At 39.1% G+C, this 19,741-nt stretch overlaps 1 protein-coding gene across 1 annotated transcript in view; it reads right to left on the bottom strand.

Annotated features, from left to right (window-relative positions):
• Window positions 1–17,955: 17,955 nt before the first annotated feature.
• The window catches only part of LOC122540669 (A disintegrin and metalloproteinase with thrombospondin motifs 8-like), a 42,021-nt gene continuing 40,235 nt past the window's right edge, over window positions 17,956–19,741 (bottom strand). Inside the window, exon 9 of the mRNA XM_043676711.2 lies at window positions 17,956–19,644. Within this exon, the coding sequence (XP_043532646.2) occupies window positions 19,505–19,644 (140 nt within the window). The 3' untranslated portion in view covers window positions 17,956–19,504. The remainder of the gene's footprint in view (window positions 19,645–19,741) is intronic.

The raw sequence follows: 19,741 nt of genomic DNA, 5'->3' as shown, positions 1-19,741 counted from the left end.
ATCAGAAGGGGACCTGGAGTCGTGGCTCAGCACAAATTGTCAGAGGGGTGGCCGGGCGCGGGACAAACAGGCACCACCTGTCAATCAAACGGGAGGAGGGGGTGGGGCCACGCCACGCAAACCGTCAATCAACATTAGCCAAGGGGCGAGGCTCAACGGCAACTATCAATCAGAGAGGGCGAGAGGGCGTGGATTAGCATCAAATGTCAATCAGTAAAGTCCAGGGGACAGGGTTCAGCACCAACTGTCAGAGAGGGCTGAGGGGGTCGGGCCAACTAAGATCAAATGTCAATCAAAGCAGGACTTAGCACGAACTGTTAATCCGCGTGCCTGTGGGCGGGGCCAGCTCACGAACGGTCAAATCTGACAGCAAGGGGGCGGTGCTTAGTACTAACCGTCAATCAGGGGGGACCAGGGGCGCGGCTCAGCACCAACTGTCTATCAAACTACACCGGGGCGGAGCCACACTGCACCAACTGTCAATTAGAGAGACCGGGGGCGGGGCTCAACACCAATTGTCAGTCATAGAGGGCCAGGGGACATGTAGGTGTTGACACCTTTTTTACACTTCCAGTGCTAGGGATAGAGCGTTACTTGCTAACTGCAAATGAGGCGCAAAAAAGCCAGATAAAAACATTAATGACGTTCATTGGATACCACATCAATGTTGCTTATGGATGGGATTAATATCAGAACTCAAGGGACAAGGAGCCTATTGACTACACTGATCTAACTGGATCCTAAGAATTTGGTCAAATGATAGATGATCTTATCGTAGGCGCATCATAAGACATGGGCATCAGAATGCTGTACTGAGAGCTGTCTGTTGAAAGACCAGAAGCCTGTTCAAAAAAGCTGTCAGGAGAAAGTGAGGACTGCAGATGCTGGAGATCAGAGCTGAAAATGTGTTGCTGGAAAAGCGCAGCAGGTCAAGCAGCATCCAAGGAACAGGAGAATCAACGTTTCGGGCATGAGCCCATCTTCAGGAATGAGGAAAGTGTGTCCAGCTGGTTAAGATAAAAGGTAGGGAGGAGGGACTTGGGGGAGGGGCGTTGGAAATGCGATAGGTGGAAGGAGGTCAAGGTGAGGGTGATAGGCTGGAGTGGGTTAGGAAGGCGGTGCTGAGTTCGAGGGATTTGACTGAGACAAGGTGGGGGGAGGGGAAATGAGGAAACTGGAGAAATCTGAGTTCATCCCTTGTGGTTGGAGGGTTCCTAGGCAGAAGCTGAGGTGCTCTTCCTCCAACCGTCGTGTTGTTATGGTCTGGTGATGGAGGAGTCCAAGGACCTGCATGTCCTTGGTGGAGTGGGAGGGTGAGTTGAAGTGTTGAGCCACGGGGTGGTTGGGTTGGTTGGTCCGGGTGTCCCAGAGGTGTTCTCTGAAACGTTCCACAAGTAGGTGGCCTGTCTCCCCAATATAGAGGAGGCCACATTGGGTGCAGCGGATGCAATAAATGATGTGTGTGGAGGTGCAGGTGAATTTGTGGCGGATATGGAAGGATCCCTTGGGGCCTTGGAGGGAAGTAAGGGGGGAGGTGTGGGCGCAAGTTTTGCATTTCTTGCTGTCAGCCAATAAAGAAACTTTAAAGTTGTCAATCATCAGCCAGTGCATATCAATCGGAGAACAGATCAGGCTTTGCAATATGTTGTGAGACAGACAAGATGAGAACAGCCAGTTGGGGAAAAAAGAAAAGCAAATAGAAAGACTAAAACCAGAGCAGAGAATGTAAATAATAACAAATATTGAGGATGTATTTGTGCTCTGTACCCCTATTAATAGAGTCTAAGATACTATGTCCTTTATTAGTGACTTTCCTTTCCTTGCAGCAAATGAAGAATCTTTGAAGTTGTCAATCATAGCCACTGCACATCAATTGGAGAACAGATCAGGCTTTGCATCAGCCAGTGCATATCAATTGGAGAACAGATCAGGAATGTCCTGCCCTCAACAGTAGTGGACTCGCCAACTTTAAGGGCATTTAAATGGTCATTGAGTAAACACATGGAAGATAATGGAATAGCTTTGGTTAGGTAGGCTTCAACACAAGGCACCCAATCCAAACACTTGGGGATCTCCTCTCTTCCTCCCTCTACAAAGATTTCAGTGAGTCCCTCTCTCACTGCACCCCCCAGGTCATCTCCTCTGCACAGAAGCTCTTCAGCCACATTCTCAAACAGACTCGCTACCACAGCCATATCTCCTTCCTCAGAGCTCTGATCTCCACTATAAACCCTACTCCAGCTTGAAAAATAATCATTGAACATTACTGTCTCTTTCTTATCTTTTAGCTAATTTTGTATCCATGTTGCAGTTGACTATTTTATTCCATGAGATATAAACTTTCACAACTACCTCTTGTGTAGCGTTACATCAAATGCCTTCTGGAATCCACTTATACACATCAACAGCATTGTCCTCATGGATCCTCTCAGTCATCTCTTCAAAAGACTCCAGCAAGTTAGAAGATGTGACATTACTTTAACAAATTCTTCTGAATTAACCAACCTTTCCCACTTCCAGTTTAAAGACTAATGTCACACTGAATCGAAACTTCTCTGCTCATGACAAAAAAAAATTATTGAAGCTAAACATAACGAGTGACAAAATCAAGATGAAATGACAATAGGCCAAATGTTACTTTGATAAATTTGCCAAGTCATTTCCAGAGCTGAGTATTGGAGAGTCAGCCAAAGTGCAACCATTCAATACTCTAAACAAAAGTCACCCTATATGGTTACTTGGGACAACTGTAGAGCCTAGGAACCCTCCAACCACATGGGATGAATGTAGATTTCTCCAGCTTCCTCATTTCCACTCCCCCCGCCTTATCTCAGTCCCAACCCCCAGATTCAACACCGCCCTCTTGACCTGCAATCTTCTTCCTGACCTCTCCACCCCCACCCCTCTCCGGCCTATCACCCTCAACCTCACCTCCTTCCACCTATCGTATTCCCAGTGCCCCTCCCCCAAATTCCCTCCCCCTACCCTTTATCTCAGCCCGCTTGGCACACCAGCCTCATTCCTGAAGAAGGGCTTATGCCCGACACGCAATTCTCCTGCTCCTCGGATGCTGCCTGGCCTGCTGTGTTTTTCCAGCACCATATTTTCAACTCTGGTCTCCAGCATCTGCAGTCCTCACTTTCTCCTAGTTGACCACAACTGTAGAGCATTCCTGAAGAAGGGCTTATGCCCGAAACGTCGATTCTCCTGTTCCCTGGATGCTGCCTGACCTGCTGCGCTTTTCCAGCAACACATTTCCAGCTCTGATCTCCAGCATCTGCAGACCTCACTTTCTCCACAACTGTAGAGCAGTTGAATACAGTAATTGTGAATGACCAAATATATAATACCAAGCACATATCTTTATGTAAAACTAGAGAAGCTGAGTTTTCACTGTAGGAGTTTGATCAAGAAGTAGCCTTACCACTTGCACAGAGTACACAATAACCATCAGTCACAGAGATCTACTGTTCAACTGTAAGATAAATGAATTGGCGACTAATGTTACCACAACAAGAACATGCACTAAGGAAACATCACCCTAGGAATTAGCGAAATCTGAGGAACAGCCACGACAACATGTATAGATGCTATGAGGAGACTGGCACAATTTAAGAACTACATTTGCAATGCATGTGCAGAACTGACAAAAGTGGACTAGAGTTAACATACTGGCTTGTTAATAAATTATCTTTTTTTGTGACCGTGTACATTTGGTAACTTGCATAACTTGCAATGCAAAGGATAGTGTGTGCACTTTCTTTAATGTAAAGGAAATTGTTTGGAGAAACACAATACCCTTAGTATGCTGGCTTACTTGTCAGAGTCAAGTGTCCTCTATCTCTGCTATAAGTGTCTTTTTGTGCAGTCTGTGGGAGCCATTAAACATACATCACTAACTGTGCTACATTTTCACATCCCTGGGAAAGTGTCCTCTTATACCACAAGCTTCAGTCTTCAAGTCCCCTTACCGAAGAGTCATGCAATGAGTGAATATTGTATTCTTATTTTCTTGTTCCATTAAAGAGTTCTGTTGCATCAACAGGTTATAAAAGGAGACATTGACAAGAACTTTCACAATATGCATTAGTAAGTTGGAATGTATCCCAGATATTTAGTTATGAGGAATTTGGTCTGTCGTGTGAGTTAGATGGTTTATAGCCTACTTTCATTTGAGTTTAATTGGCATAGATGTTAAAATAGTCATAGGTCAGCAGAGAAGCAATACCCCAGAGGATGGTGCCTTGAAACTCTGTATGGGAAGAAAGATTCAACCATCACTATTCAATCTATCTTGTACTAAGCTGCTTTATTAAAGAATTACATGAAATAGAGATTAGATTCACCCTAAAGGGAAAACAAAAGAACATCTACTATTGAGTGCATCAAAATTGGCTAAATTCTAGGATACATTTCACCCTAGTTTATGAAAGATTTATTGTGGTAAAAGACTACATTTTGTAAAACCAAATCTTGTTATACTGCAGTTTGTTAAAATATGTACACTTTTACTCATCTTATCCAAAAATGCAAATAAAACCCAGATATATTCCTTATAATAAAAGAGGGGGAGAAAATCATCCTGAGGCTATTCTTGTGCATTAGCTGTAAAGAAAAGAATAGTGTAAGTCTTGAAATAGGTCATCTGTCTGCTTTCCAGCTTCAAAATTGATCTGGGAAACAAAAAGGTAAAAGGAAGAAGAGGAGGAGAGCATGTGAACTATGCAGCATATAATGGTCATTGTACTTTGGAAACAATTAGTATTTTGCCATGCAAATAAAGTGTGATTCTTAAGAGAATTTTATACAATAACATATAAATAAAAGCATTGGGACAGTCAGGCAGATAATATACTTCAAATCTAAGCATTTATTGGGGGAAATCTTGAAGATTAAGATGTGATCTAGTACCTGTATATGCAATAATTAAACAAATTAAACAATATACTAATTAAAAATAATAAAACATGCCATTGTGCCAGTAACAAAATTGCATCCATTTCATTGAAAACAAATGTGATTCTATTGTATGTCTCGCTTCATAATTCAGATCTTATAATACAAAATTTGAAATATATATCGTTGTATATTACTTGACACTATAATATTTAAATCCAAGTTTAAAAAAGCTCACTGATTAATCAAGCAGAAAAAACCCATTAAAAATCATTGTTTTAAACACTTTGTAAACAGTGACCAAGACTTCTGCAGCTTCAACATTGCAGAGGAAACAAGATAGCAGCTAATCAGGTAGACACAGGTTTTAGCATTCTCCCAACTCAAACAAGCTAAAAAAAACACTGTAAACTGCAACTTCCTGTATTATGTCATATACCCTCCCCAAATTCTTTGAAAGTTCAAATCTGCACGTGTGTCCGTGTTTGTTGTTATATTTTATTCATTTTTTTCAAGTCATGAAACTCCATTTTCTTTCACTCAAGAAAACCTTGGAATTTGCTCTGCTTCACTTTTACCTGGTTATCTAAATTTAGTTGAAGTGTGACAGCTACATTTAAAAAAAAGGATAAATTAAAAATAAATTGTTGTGGTTGACCAGAAGAGAGTAAAGAGTAAAAGAAGAGAAACATGAGCTTTCTCATTATATCGCAACAAATATAATTTGCATTATACATGTTCTTACTCTGTTACAGTTGCTGTAACATGTTACAATAAAAAGAGTCATTTGTGTATATTTCAAAGTCAATGAATCATTGACTTATGGAGAACCTATAGAGTTCTTCTTAGAGATCCCCCACCCCGACCAGAGCATCCATGCCCTCATTTCCCTCACATTACCCTGACAGTACATTTCCACCCAATGTGGAGACTCACCACATTAAACATCACTTTTAACTGTCCTCGTTGATCCCTGAGCCCTAACATTAGACCTTAATGATAGGCATTTATTCCTCTATACCCCCTTCTGTGAACACAATGGTGTTCACTGCTAGTAATGCCGCGTCAGTAGCTCACCATGCTTTCCGATGCTGTTCTGCATGCTCCCTTAAAACTTGGATATTCCGCCAGTCTGGAGTGATATGGGCCAAACGCAGGCAATTGGGAACATGATTGGCATAGACTAGTTGGACTGAAGGATTCGTTTCCATGCTGTATGATTCTATGACCCTAACCTTGTTCCCACTTCAACACATGACTCTGTTTCACCCTAGACTTGACTCTCCCACCAGATTTTGGCAATGAGGTTTTCTTTCCTACCCATACCTCCCTTGCATCATCTTTTATGATTAATGCATGGATCCAAGACTGTATTCACACTAGGCCTCTGATTGACTTAATTCACTGTGCATTATTTTAGAGGTAGGAATGATGATCTGAAAGCAACATGTTAATTCCAGCACTAAAATAGCAGCCAAGTAAAATTCATACAAATGTATTTCTTATTCATTGACTAATTGCATGAACAGAAACTTCCAATATCATGTTTTCAAAATGCTGCTTCAACCCATTTAGTCAATATCTGCTGATTTTGCAAACTTTTCAAAGGTAAAGAAGGTCTACTTTAGTACACTTTAGAGTTTAGAAACTCTGTCACTGTGGGTGCAATCCAAAGTTGTGCAGGTCAGGTGAGTAGGCCATGCTAAATTGTCCATAGTGTTCAGAGATCTGTAAGTTAGGTGCATTAGTCAGGGGTAAACATAGGGGAATGGTTACTTTTCAGAGGATCTGTTTGGACTTCTTGGGTCAAATGACCTGTTTCCACACTGTAGAGATTCTATTAACTAGAGACTGCCAGAGAATAATTTCCATAATGCTAATTATTTAACCAGCATCATTCATCATCTCTCTTTCCATTTTGCCAACTAAGCAGTGTCAGTATGGATGTGTATCTTTGATTCCCCATTTTTTGGAAAATACATATAGTATTATCTTTAGCACGTTCAATCAATATTTAGTAACAAATGTTATCCAGGTAAAATGTAGTGGAAGTATTTAAAGCGAATACAAGATAGAAGTACGTGATTGAAGATGTTAGCTCAATAAGTAAAACGCAAAACATACAAGAGTTATTTGAAACAGAAAGCTCATTTGAATTCTTTATTCACTGCAGATTCCACCTTGGACTCTACCTTTTTTCATTATCAAGCTTACAGTATAGGTCCTAAGGTTGCATTTTTTTGTTATTTGCTTTTATTGGAACAGTTTTTATTTTTATTTTCTAACAATATAATTGTCTGAGAGATTAGACTATTAAACCTTAGATAAAATGATATTCAATTGAATTTCTTGCTTGGTTTGATGTTGGGGAATAAACAGTCACAAACTCCATGAATTATCAAAGTGATAGTGATATAGATAGCAAAACTGCCATTAAATGAATCATTGGTGACAAAACTAAAAATACTTTTGATCCCTACGTTATTGAAATACATTCATGTTCAACTCTTTTTGGAGGCATATGCACCATCTGTTTACAGAAAGACATTGATGCTCAGTCAGATGCAAAAAGTAATCTCCTGTCTGGTAGAGGGGCATTTGGTTCTGTGCGCTGGCTCTCATCCCCTATTCTGTGGAATAACAAGTGGTTGAGTAGACTACTGTTCTTGCTCCTACTCTTGTTTCTTAGAAGAGGTTCAGTGTAAAGTTGATCAAGTGGCTCCCACACTGCTAAGAAAGGTTGACAGCTGGGAGGATGAGATCAAAGATTAAATAAAAGTCAAATCAGCAGAAATAATCTCCAAGGTATTGGAAATCACATCTGAAGCAGCGAAAGCACACTCTGAGTGTGGGTCCTAAGAAAAAAAAACTTTTCACCAAGGCAAGGCAAGCAGCTGACTAATCTCAATATTTAAAGGATTTCTAGCCACTACTCAGCCCCATCAATCTATTCTGTCTTCCCCCTTAATCAACCTAATGAATCTCACAAAAGCTAAGGAATTTGTCAATTGAAAGTAAAATGCAGACTGAAGAATGTACTCAATTTTCCTTTACCCCATGTTAACAGTCTGTCCTATGTTTTAATCCAGGATAGTACTAGAACCAATCTTTACTTAGTCTGACATAGAAAATAGAACTTTACAGCACAGTACAGGCCCTTCAGCCCTCGATGTTGAGCCAAACTGTGAAACCAACCTGAAGCCCATCTAACCTATACTATTCCATTCACGTCCATATGCCTATCCATTTGACCATTTAAATGTTCATAAATTTGCTGAATCCACTACTGTTGCAAGTTATCTATTTATTTATAGAGTGAATCATTGCAAACATATACCTGTGAACTCAACCCCACCACAATTTCAGCAAGTTCCTTTTTATATTGGTTCAAGTGAAACCCCAGTTAATGCCCTCTACCTCAAAGAATTACAGACTGTTCCAACTAAGAAGAATGCCATTTGGACATAGTCTGCACTAGCTCTCTGAATGAACTTAGTGCCAATTCTTCTACCTTCTCCCATTGTCCTGAACCATTGTGTCTTTTCAGATAATCATCCTCTTCCATTTTGAATTCTTCAATTGAACCTGTCTCCACCACACTTTTAGGCAGTGATTTCCATATGCCAATGATTCACTCTGTGAATTATTCCTTTCTCATGCTGATTTTGTTTCTTTGCCAATTAGCTTAAACCCCAGCCCTTTTGTTCTAGAACCTTTCATAAATGGGCACACTTTCACCATATCTAGTCCATCCAGACCTGTCATGATATTGAATACCTCTATCAAATCTCCTCTTCTCCTTCATTTCTCCAAGGAAAATCAGCTTAACTTGTCTAAACTATCTTCATAACTGAAAGTCTACATCTCTGGAACTATTCTTGTGAACCTTTTCAGCACTTTCTCCAACGTCTCCACATACTCCCAAGAGTGTGAATGTCATACTTCAATTGAACCAAACCTGTATCCAATTCAAGTTTAACATAATGTCCTTGCTCTTATGTTCAATACTCCAATAAATAAAGCTGATGTTACTCAATATGCTTTGTTATCCACATTCTCAAACTCTCATACCACCTTCATGACCTATGCACAGGTCCTGCTTTTTCTGCAATTTGTTCAGAACTGCATTAGATTCCCTACAATATGGAAACAGGTCATTTGGCCCAACACGTCCACACCAACCCTCTGAAGGGTAACTGACCTAGACCATTCCCCTACCCTATATTTACCCATGATTAATGCACCTAACACTTTAGGCAATTTAGTATGACCAATTCATCTAACCTGCACATCTTTGAACTGTGGAAGGAAACCCACGCAGACATGGGGAGAATGTGCAAACTCCACAGAGACAGTCGCCCGAGGCAGGAATCGAACTCGAGTCCCTGGCACTGTGAGGCAGAAGTGCTAAACACTGAGCCACTGTGCCACCTGCATGGTGCTGTTCTCATTACGTCATATATTCTCTCTATGTTTGTCCTACAAAAATGAATCACTTCTCATTTCACTCTGTTGAAATTTACCTGTCACTGGTTCACATATTCCACAAACTTTTCAACTGTTTTTTAAGTTCCTCCTCAGAATTCGCCATGTTTCAAGCTTTAATTAAAGGCAATTGATACACAGTTAACAACTCATGAGATTGACCTGAATGAAGAACACAAGAATTCCCACAGGCTTCCCAACATGCTGGCATTTTTGCAAGTTTAGCTGGCTGTCTGAAATGACACACCTGTTCACCTTGACAGGTTTTGTCTTTATCTCTAATGTATCCCTTTTGATGAAAGAAGGAGAACTTTCAGAATAAAAACAATGACATTTCAATCAAATTTGAAAACACTTTGGAGGATTTCATGGAATCCCAGTGTCTCTAAAGATATGACTGTTATAGAGTTAGCCACCAATTTGATTAATTGAATTTGGGGAAGGTTATACAGGTGCTGTACTCCATTATAATTTTTTTCTGAAAAACTTTCTGCTGCATTCCATTAGTATGGAAGTAAAAATGGTGAGTAAGAATACATACAAGTGAGTATATGTGGATGTATGTTGAAGACTGTTTAGCATGACAACGAGTGCGCAAGATTGCATTGTGAAGAGTATAGCTTAGAATGAATGGAACAACGGACTGGAACTGGTTGGAAATAGATGGTGATAACTGTGAAGAAAGAGGAAGGAGAGAAACGGTACAATGATCAAAGTTTAAAAATCCTCATTTAAGTGGGAAGTTGCTGGTAACAACCAAAAAGCAAGAGCATTTAGTCATTTCTATTAATATCAACTTTAAAGCTCCCAATACTGGCATCTTAAATGTTTAATTTATTTCAGGCAGAAACAACAGTTTTAAAAACCATTTTGTGATATTTTTTGAGTGTAAAAACTGATGTATACTTTTCATTTATTTTGCGAAAAATCACTTCATGCATAATAATCATTGTACACAAGATTTAATTAAGAGTTTGCATTGATTAAGTAGTTAATTTGAGAAGATGTTAAGATTTGTGTGTCTTTTGTCCTCTTAATGTCTTTCCTTAAGGTTTGACATAGTTGTAACTTGTTTCTTATCAATGACTTTTGTTGCTTGTTTCATCTCCAACAGTAAATTGATGTTTGTTTTCCACAGTTTTACCTCACTGTCACCTTGTTTACTGGCAAAATTAGGGTAATACATAAAAAAAAGGCTAATGCCTTTCTAAATGTAACTCAATTCTTCTGGTGTGATGATTGAGAATTGCTGTGAGAGTTGCTATAAGATCTAAAGTACAGAATGCCTGACAAAAAAAATCCAACCCCAAAACTTTTGGAGTTAAACAGAAACAAAAAAGTTATGATAACTGCAAACGCTATTCTCTCCCCTTCTGCCCTATATCGCGTATGGACTACCTCACAGTGATTATCAATAAATCTTATCCCATCCACATAAGCTTTCTTAATGCTCACAAGACTACAAACTATCTACATTCTCTGTCACTTAGGGTTTACATCTGTTGTCTAGCAACCACATATGTAAATCCTCTGGAAAAACCGCAAATTTGGTCAATCAACACAAACCCATTAATCTCTTCTCCTGAGACTGTACTGTTCTCCTCTAACCCTTTGTTTTTGTTTTAAATTGTGCATCTCAAGAACCAATTAATTATATTACAGTTAATTTATATTACAGTTATATTATAGTTAATTTCTTTGTATGCCATCTTAAACTTTCCTTCTAATGCTTTTGAGATTGTGAAAAGAAGAATATTGCACATTTAAAGTTATTGTGTCTATGGAATTCAGATTCTATACGTGAAAATGCAATTAAACTTTTCATACTGAGTGATAGCATTAGTCTGTCTACCCATGTACCATAGTTGTAGTTGTGCCATACTGCTAAAAGTTCAAATGTCTGTAAAAATGTCTGTCTTGTCACTACCATTCAACATTGAAATTAGGATGGATTTACTAACTCGATGCACCAGAATATGAATATAACTGACTCTTCCTTTCTTCAGTTGATTGTACTTTTTTTCTGCACATTGTGAAATCAATGTTGCCTCCTATTTTTGATATTTTCCCTTTGCTCCTACCTCATACTTAAACCCTCCCCTTAAAATGTTTAATATCTGAATGAACACAAAGTTGCTCCTTTCTCTGTTTGCCTCAAACTTGTGCTGCTGCGGCTTTTTATCTGACTCCTCGAATTTATGTTGTTCTACTTCCTTCTCAAACATGTATTCAGTCTCCTGTCATTCTGCTTTATAATCTGAGCACTTCTAATTGGAAAACCCAATCCATACATCTTGTATTCATTGCAACAACTACTATTTAATTATAATTACTCTAAATTATAGAGGTTAACTTGTTTCTGGTCTGATAGTAACATTCTAATCATGTCAGATGTGGAAAGGCATCCTTGGATAAAATTAGTACTGTTCTTTTATTGGTCGTGATAAACCATTACTTAATCAATGTTAGTTTAGAATTACAACCTTACAGAAACTTGAAATACAAATAATAATCTTCCTTTCTATTGCTTTACTCCATCCTATCCCATTCTTTATCTCTGCAAGAAACAAACTGTTTCATTATATTTTGAATCATAAGGAAGTATGCAGACTTTTTAAACTACGTCTGAGGTCTGGACCCCTATTTTGAATTTGTCTTAGAGCAAAGTGAATGGCAGCAGGAAATTCAAGACAAAATGTGCATAATTTGAAATGCCTCATGCCTCTTTATGTTGGATTCATAATGGCAGCTGATTCTCTCCAGTCAATTTCCCAGTTCCCCATGGCAGGGTCTAAAGGTGAGCTAGTATCAATGGGAGAGCTGTAACAAGCAATTAAACAGATGGAAAATAACAAAAGAGCACCTCAAAGTTGGTGGAACATTGCTCACATCAAGACTCCATCAATTTACCCGATGGATTTGAGAGGGAAATGAATTCCCCAACCTTGGAAATGTGACAATGATAGGTAGCTACAAGGAGGGAAATAAATCATGCTGTAGAAATTATCAAGGTGTTTCCCTCTCGTCCATCACATGGAAAATTCTGAAATGCATTTTTCTGAATCACACACTCCCTGTGTCTGAGGAAAGCCTCCAAGTGGATTTATCTTTTTATTAATTCAAGGACTGTGGATGTTGCTCGCTAGTACATTCCTGATTGCCTGAAAGGCAGATAAGAGTCAGTCACATTGCTGATGAAAGTCCAAGTGATGATAGATGTGATTTCAGACCTTCCAGTGGAACCTGTTCTGTTAAGACAAATCCAAGGAAAGTATCAAGAATTGTGTCAGAGAAAGCTTCATTGTGCTCATTTCCCTGACCAAAGCCTTTGACTCAATACATGATGACACTCTGTGGACTGTGCTCTAAAGATTTGGATTTAAGGAAACTTCCTTGCTGCTGAAAATGCTTTGTGATGATATCACGGTATTTGTAGAGAGTAAGAGGTTTGAAACAGATGCCTTCAAAATCCAGATTCAGTTCAAGAAGGGCTGTCTGATAGCCCCTATAATATTTACAATCTCCTGGCGGGGCAATTGCTCTCAATGGGATAGGATGTCCTAATGGAAATCTCTTCAATGTCCAATTTGTGGTCGCCGTAGATTCTGCATACAAGAAACTTGACCTGTCCTTGAATGTTGCCAAAACAAATTTCATGTATCAGCTGAGACCTGGTATTCCAAGTATTCCAGTTCCCACATATGAGAGGCTCATGGAATTTGTTGAGCAGTAATCTTTGAAACAACCACCATTTCTGAGGTGATTCAATACCAGATCAGCTGCAACTAATGCAGAAATTGCGAGAGAAGAGTTCTGAAGAAAGCTCGCTGGGCTCAAAATGTTAATTCTATGTTCGCTACATAGATGCTGCCAGATCTGCTGAGTTCTTTAGAAATTTCTGTTTTTGTTTCAGATCTTCATCATCCACAGTTCTTTGTATTATACCAGATGAACCGTGGCACTTCTGCCTTCTGAAACCAGGTATTTGTCTACAAGGACCTCTGAATGTCACCAAAGTGTTCAGAGCAGTTGCTGTTACCACATATCTGTACTGCGGTGAAACTTAGACTGTCAGTAATATGTAAGACTCTAAAGAATTGCTACCAGCAATGCCTTTGGCATATCCTCCACATTCAATGGGAAGATTGTCAAACAAACTTCTGTTTCTTTTTTAAGCTTCCTTGAAGCCTTTGAGTGTCAATTATGAAGATGTTTCCACAAGTATTCATACAAAGTTCCTACAAAATGAACTTCAATGGACTACATTAGGATTAGGGTTAGGATAACTCTTACCCAAATGCACACTATATCCTGATGGCTAAAACGTATCTCCCCGCTATGCCCTGTTTTCCCAACTCTCAAGTGGCCAAACTTCCAGTGAAGGGCAAAGAATACACTTCAAACACACTCTGAAATTCTCCTTGAAAAATGACAGCATTGAAATTAATGAATGACAGCAATTTATCCATCTAACTGCATCATGCTTTGAGTCACAATCTCTTACTGATGAGGCTGACTGGCAGCAGAGACAATACAAAAGGAAGCTACTCTTTCAATCCAAAGCCAACTACCTTGAAGAACGTCCTGCTCCTTGCATCCAAAAACCTATGGTTTGAGCTCAACTTGTTCAGTTACACGAAGACTGACATCACAGAAAATCACATCCCAGTGTAGCTGTCATCCTCAAATCAGCTACCACTGAATGTGAAATATCAATCTGTCAACTGAGAGCATCATTTATCTTCTTGCTTTGTTCTGCAATAATTCATTGACTCCAATTAAATAAACAGTTATTCTGCTTATAGCAGTTATTAGATAAGTCATACTTGCATTCAGATTTATAGGTAGTTGCTTTTAGGAAAAAGTTCATTTTGGAAGTATACATTGTTAACAAATAATTAAGAAAATTAGTTCTCTGGGATTGGATACATGTCAAGAGGTATTTGACCATTCCTGTCAACCTAACCTTTGATGACATTTCCAATCCAAGAATTTTTGAAATCCTTATTGCGGGTGCTGCAGTAGCAAAAATGTGTCTCAAGACAAAACAGTAAATGATGCAAAGGGCTGAATCTTAGATTTTTTTTCTAGCCAAGTTTATGTGGTTTCCTTGGCAGGTTTTCTGCGTTGAGGCCTTTCAGGTTTCCTTGCTGCATTGCACCAAATCATTTTCTTAACTACCTACTCCAACCCTTTAGCAGCCTAATTCTTGTTCAATCTTACCATGTGCCAGAACAACTTGCCACTCAACAGATGTCCCCGAATTGACTGACATTAGTTTTGCCCACACTATCTTTCAAAGCTTGTTGTGAATCTTGTCATGCTGGATCTGTGCTGCATCGTTTCTGACATTATCTTTAGACCTGGCAGACTGGGTCCAGCACGTCTGGCTTGATGGGATGGTGCAGAGGTGGGACTTTCTGTTCCTCAGGCCCAGCAGTGGAGGCCACAGCACCAGATAATGTCAGCCTGGTTTGCAGTTGCCGCCCTGGTTAAATCTGTCTTAGCCATCTGGAGAGATGTCCAGCACTATAGCAAGAAGGTCAATGCCTTCTCTATCATTCCAGGAGGAAAACAACTCATGGTAGGACAGAAAGAGTCAAAATGGGTGGTGGGCTGCCAAACATTTGATTCTTACCTCTTAGATGGAGAATATCCTGACACTGATCACTCTGCCCATGTCCTTGCTGCTGGACTGGTATCCGAGCTTGCCTTTGCCTTCTGTGCCAGGACCCCTGAGCAAAACCTATTCCCCTTGACTTTACTGAGACCTGTTGGCAACCAGGATAAGCTTCCTTCCTTTGTATATGTGTTAAACAACAAGGCAAGAACAAATAATATGAGCTTGGTATCTCCGACTTAGAGGTCAACACATGAAAAGGCAAGGCAAGGAAAGACAATACAAGGCAGAAATGCTGCAAGCATCAAGGCTCAGAGTAAGTGAGCACAGCAAGCAATGAAGGCAACCATGTGACCTGCTGTAATCTATGAGCTAGCTGTGTGGCCCTGAATGCATAGTGTCCTTGCTGCAGCATTGAATTGCAGAAGTGGATCAGAAATGAGCTGTAGTGTTCTTAGAGGCTGGTACATATCAGAAGCCAATGTCTGTGGACTTGAGGTGTGTGTGTGGCCAGTGCGTATGGAACATTTCCTGATATGTTGTTGTTCACTGTCCAACATGAACATTGTTCAGAGTAAGTGGTGAGCTGAAGCACCTGCTCTGTTTTCCATGTGGAGTTTTCTTGACGTCTACAGCGAGATCAGTAAGATAAAAAAAACTGAATATTAATGAGTCAAGTTGGGACATCAACAAGGCAATAATCTCTCTTTATTGGGCAACTCACTACTGGTGAATGAGAAACTCATCGCACTGCTTTGGAAAAACATAAGAGATGGAGTGAGATGCTCCTAACATCCAGATGGACCTCACTGGATTTCTCATCTAAGAGAGTCACACATCTTGCTGTAGTCCACATTGCTCAGCCCTTTATAAGATTCCACCCAATATTACTCAAAACTGAGGATACACACTAGATAGTAATTGTTTGACTTATTATTTAAAGTCGGAAAGACATGAGTAATATGTATTACCATAACAGAAGTTAACTAAGTAGAAACCAATCCACTGATGAGTCATCCTCTTGAAACATTCATTTTAATTTTCTCCTCAGATGCCACCTGACATGTTGAATATTTCCATCAATTTCTGATTTTTATTTCAGATTTCTGGAATTGCAATATTTGCTGTTGTATTATTTGCAAAAGGTTCACTTGATTATGAACAAAATAGAGTCCCACATAGAACATAGAGCTCAAAATAATTAAATCACTGAAATATAATGTATTCATCTGAGACTGCTGAGGAAGACTATAGAGGGGATTTGTGGATTTGCAATCATTAGAAATTGAATTACTGTCACTGGAGATATACCAATAGATTCAAAGCAAGTTAAGGTGCTATCCTATTTCAAAAAAAGGATTGATGTGGAAGAGTTAGGGCTTTAAAAACCCTTCAATGCAATGAACATAATGGAATTGATTATTAGGAGTAAAGATAAGCATTTATTTGCACGACAATAACCTAGTACATAACGATTAATTTGGTGCTAAAAGGTCAAGATCTGTCATCTTCTGTCATCTTGACCTTTTTGAGGAAAATGCTATCTAGGTGGATAGCAGCAAACTCTAAAGCTTGGTAAGACCCAACGTTGCAGAAGGTATTTGAGGATATTCTGTATGAAAGGTGATTAATTCAGACTGAGTCTGTGGGAATTAAATGTTAGTTTTGAGAAAGGATAAGTACTTGATAGCTTTGGTGAGTTGGGAGAGGTGTGGATGACTAGGGATCATTGTTGGCACCATTAAGTTACACGAATGAGAGATCTATAAACCAAGAACAAGTTGGTCAAAGTTGCAGGTTACATCAAACTGACAGGTACAGTTGAATGAAAAGGAAATAGCTCAGAAATTATATAGTTTTGAGCTTGTAATTTTCTTTATGATTGTAAATGTGAAATTTCAGCCTATTAATGTGTTTCAGAGCATGTGGACAGGTTAGGCAATTTCCTAAGCCAAATGGGCATCTTCTCTATGCTTCAAAGAGTCAGAGAGTCAGAGAGTCAGAGAGTCGGAGAGTCGGAGAGTCATACATCGTGGAAAGAACCTTCGGTGCAACCAGCCCATGCCTACCATAATCTCAAATTAAACTAGCCCATGCCTACCATAATCTCAAATTAAACTAGCCCATGCCTACCATAATCTCAAATTAAACCAGCCCATGCCTACCATAATCTCAAATTAAACTAGCCCATGCCTACCATAATCTCAAATTAAACCAGCCCATGCCTACCATAATCTCAAATTAAACCAGCCCATGCCTACCATAATCTCAAATTAAACTAGCCCATGCCTACCATAATCTCAAATTAAACCAGCCCATGCCTACCATAATCTCAAATTAAACTAGCCCATGCCTACCATAATTTCAAATTAAACTAGCCCCACTAGCTTGCACTTGGCCCATATCCCTCCAGACAGTTCTTAATCATGTGTTGGAATGTTATGTTGAGGTTGTATAGGATGTTGGTGAGGTCTCTTCTGAATTACTGAGTCCAGTTCTGGTCTCCCTGTTATAGGAAGGGTGTTATTAAACTGGAGAAGGTTCAGAAGAGATTTACCAGGATGTTGTCAGGAAAGGAAAGTTTGATTTACAAGGAGAGGCTGGATCGGCTGGGACATTTTTTTCTGGACAGGCATACCTTCCAGCACGGCACTGTCCTCATGACCTGTCCCACCTGTTAATCTTCCTTCCTACCTATCCACTTCACCCTTCTCTCCGACCTATCACCTTTACCCCCACCTCCATCCACCTATTGCACTCTCAGCTCCCTTCTCCCCAGTCCCACCTCCCCTCCCATTTATCTCTCCACCCCCAAGGCTCCCAGCCTCATTCTTGATAAAGAGCGTCAATTTTCCTGCTCCTTGATGCTGCCAGTCCTGCTGTGCTTTTCCAGCACCACTCTAATCTGGGACATTTTTCACTGGAGCATAAAATAATGAGGATGTAAATTTTGATGAATCTTTCCTCCGCTTTAATACAAGCATGCAATTTAAGAATAATACAGGTAAAATTTAAAGATAAAATGCCATACATATCACTCTATAATAATTTTCTCTAAAGCAATTTCCAACATAATGAATTTCATTCCTGACATTATACATATGCACAAGTTTAGAAAAACATTCTGTTGTTTATTCTTATTTAATTACATTATAACTAAGTTAATAAAGCCTCATTTAACATTGCGTATGCTGGATATACATGTCATGATACATTTTCTAACTCCTTCAAACCTTTGAATTATTTTGTTCATTTATTTATAATTATGATATTCATTCCATATTTTCATTCTCCTAACTATAGAGTACAGACTTCCCTGAAGAAAAAGACTGGTGTGCATGTTTCAAACATTCTGCCAATAGAGCTCTGTAACCAGCTGCTGGGAGCTGTGAAAATACTGTACGGATTGACTCACTCTTAAATGTCTTTGATTTTATATGACAGATGTCTTCCATTGAGGATTGTCAAAGTATTGTCGAGTTTCCAAAAGATTAATTAGATCTGAAATGGTTGCATCAGATGTACTTCCGGAATGTCTAAATTTAAATATAAGGTTATGGTTATTGATAGACTGAGACCAGATTAGACTGTTCTATTTTAGGACTATTGTGTTTAACTGCACACTAATTGCAGGGCAAAGTCTGACAGCAAAGTGTAAGTGAATGCTGCAATGGATGAAGCGAGAACTTCAGGTTTTTGTAAGTGTGTGAGAATAATGCACATCTAAGGTTGTTAGAGCCTTCAGGGAAAGTTTCTAGAGTTTAAGACAAGGATGGACAAAGGATGCAATTGTCCTTTGCTCAGAATGGGCAAAAATTCAATAGAGCAATTGTGCCTTCTGTATAAACAAATGAAAAGAAGCCTGAACCCATTTGGATTTAGGTTTCATTTGACTCTAGACTGTGAGCTTCTACAGCTTCTTCTTTTCCAATGTAATTTCTCTTCCCCTCATGCAAAATTTTGTTGCCTCTTTTCTGCCCAATAGTGCCTGACACAAAAGTGCTCTTATAAGTACCATTTATCCATTTACAGCATTATAATCAGCTGACGAAGGGTAGAATGACTCTTCCCTTTTCCCTCTTTTTGTTTGATTGCAACAGGACTTTTTATTTTTGAAAAAGGTATGTTAATTAATTTAGTGACGACCTTTTTAAACACTGCAATTAAAGAGAGGCAATTGGACAGGTTTTCCTGCATTTAACAAATAGAGATAAGCTTTTTTTTAGATTTAAAGCAATCTGTTTAAGATAATAGAAATAACCTTCTGAAGTATACACACACACACAAATAAATTACAAATTGCAAAATTATATGTTGGTCAAAATTAGAGTCCCAAAACATTAAAAATAAATTCAATATGTAGTTTGATTACTGGTTTAAGGCTGTCTTATGAATTTCCCATTTAGAGATATAGTTGATGGATATGGTTGTTCCTCTGGAGGAGGTATGATTAAATTAATTCTATTAATTCTCTCCAACAGAAATGACCTTGGATGGTCACTGTCAGTGAAAAAGCTTAGAAACTGTTAGGTTGGAGAGGGGAAAAGAGGTTGGTCTCCACTTTTGTCTTCCTTTTCTCTGTTTCAGTTGCTTGAACTCAATTCTTGCAGTGAAAACAAGTTGGCTCTCAGATGACCTCTCTCCTAAAAAGATCGAAATAAGATCATTGCAACTATATTCCAAAGGTAACACAATTAGAACACGCTTGAAAAGCTGTCTTAACTATCATCCCATTGTTGA

This window comes from Chiloscyllium plagiosum, unplaced genomic scaffold, assembly GCF_037043375.1.
Source record: "Chiloscyllium plagiosum isolate Xiang-an unplaced genomic scaffold, Cpla_swu_hap1 HiC_scaffold_29, whole genome shotgun sequence".
Classification (NCBI taxonomy): domain Eukaryota; kingdom Metazoa; phylum Chordata; class Chondrichthyes; order Orectolobiformes; family Hemiscylliidae; genus Chiloscyllium; species Chiloscyllium plagiosum.
Note: the sequence above shows the minus strand (reverse complement) of the source record. Positions and strands in the feature narration are given on the sequence as shown.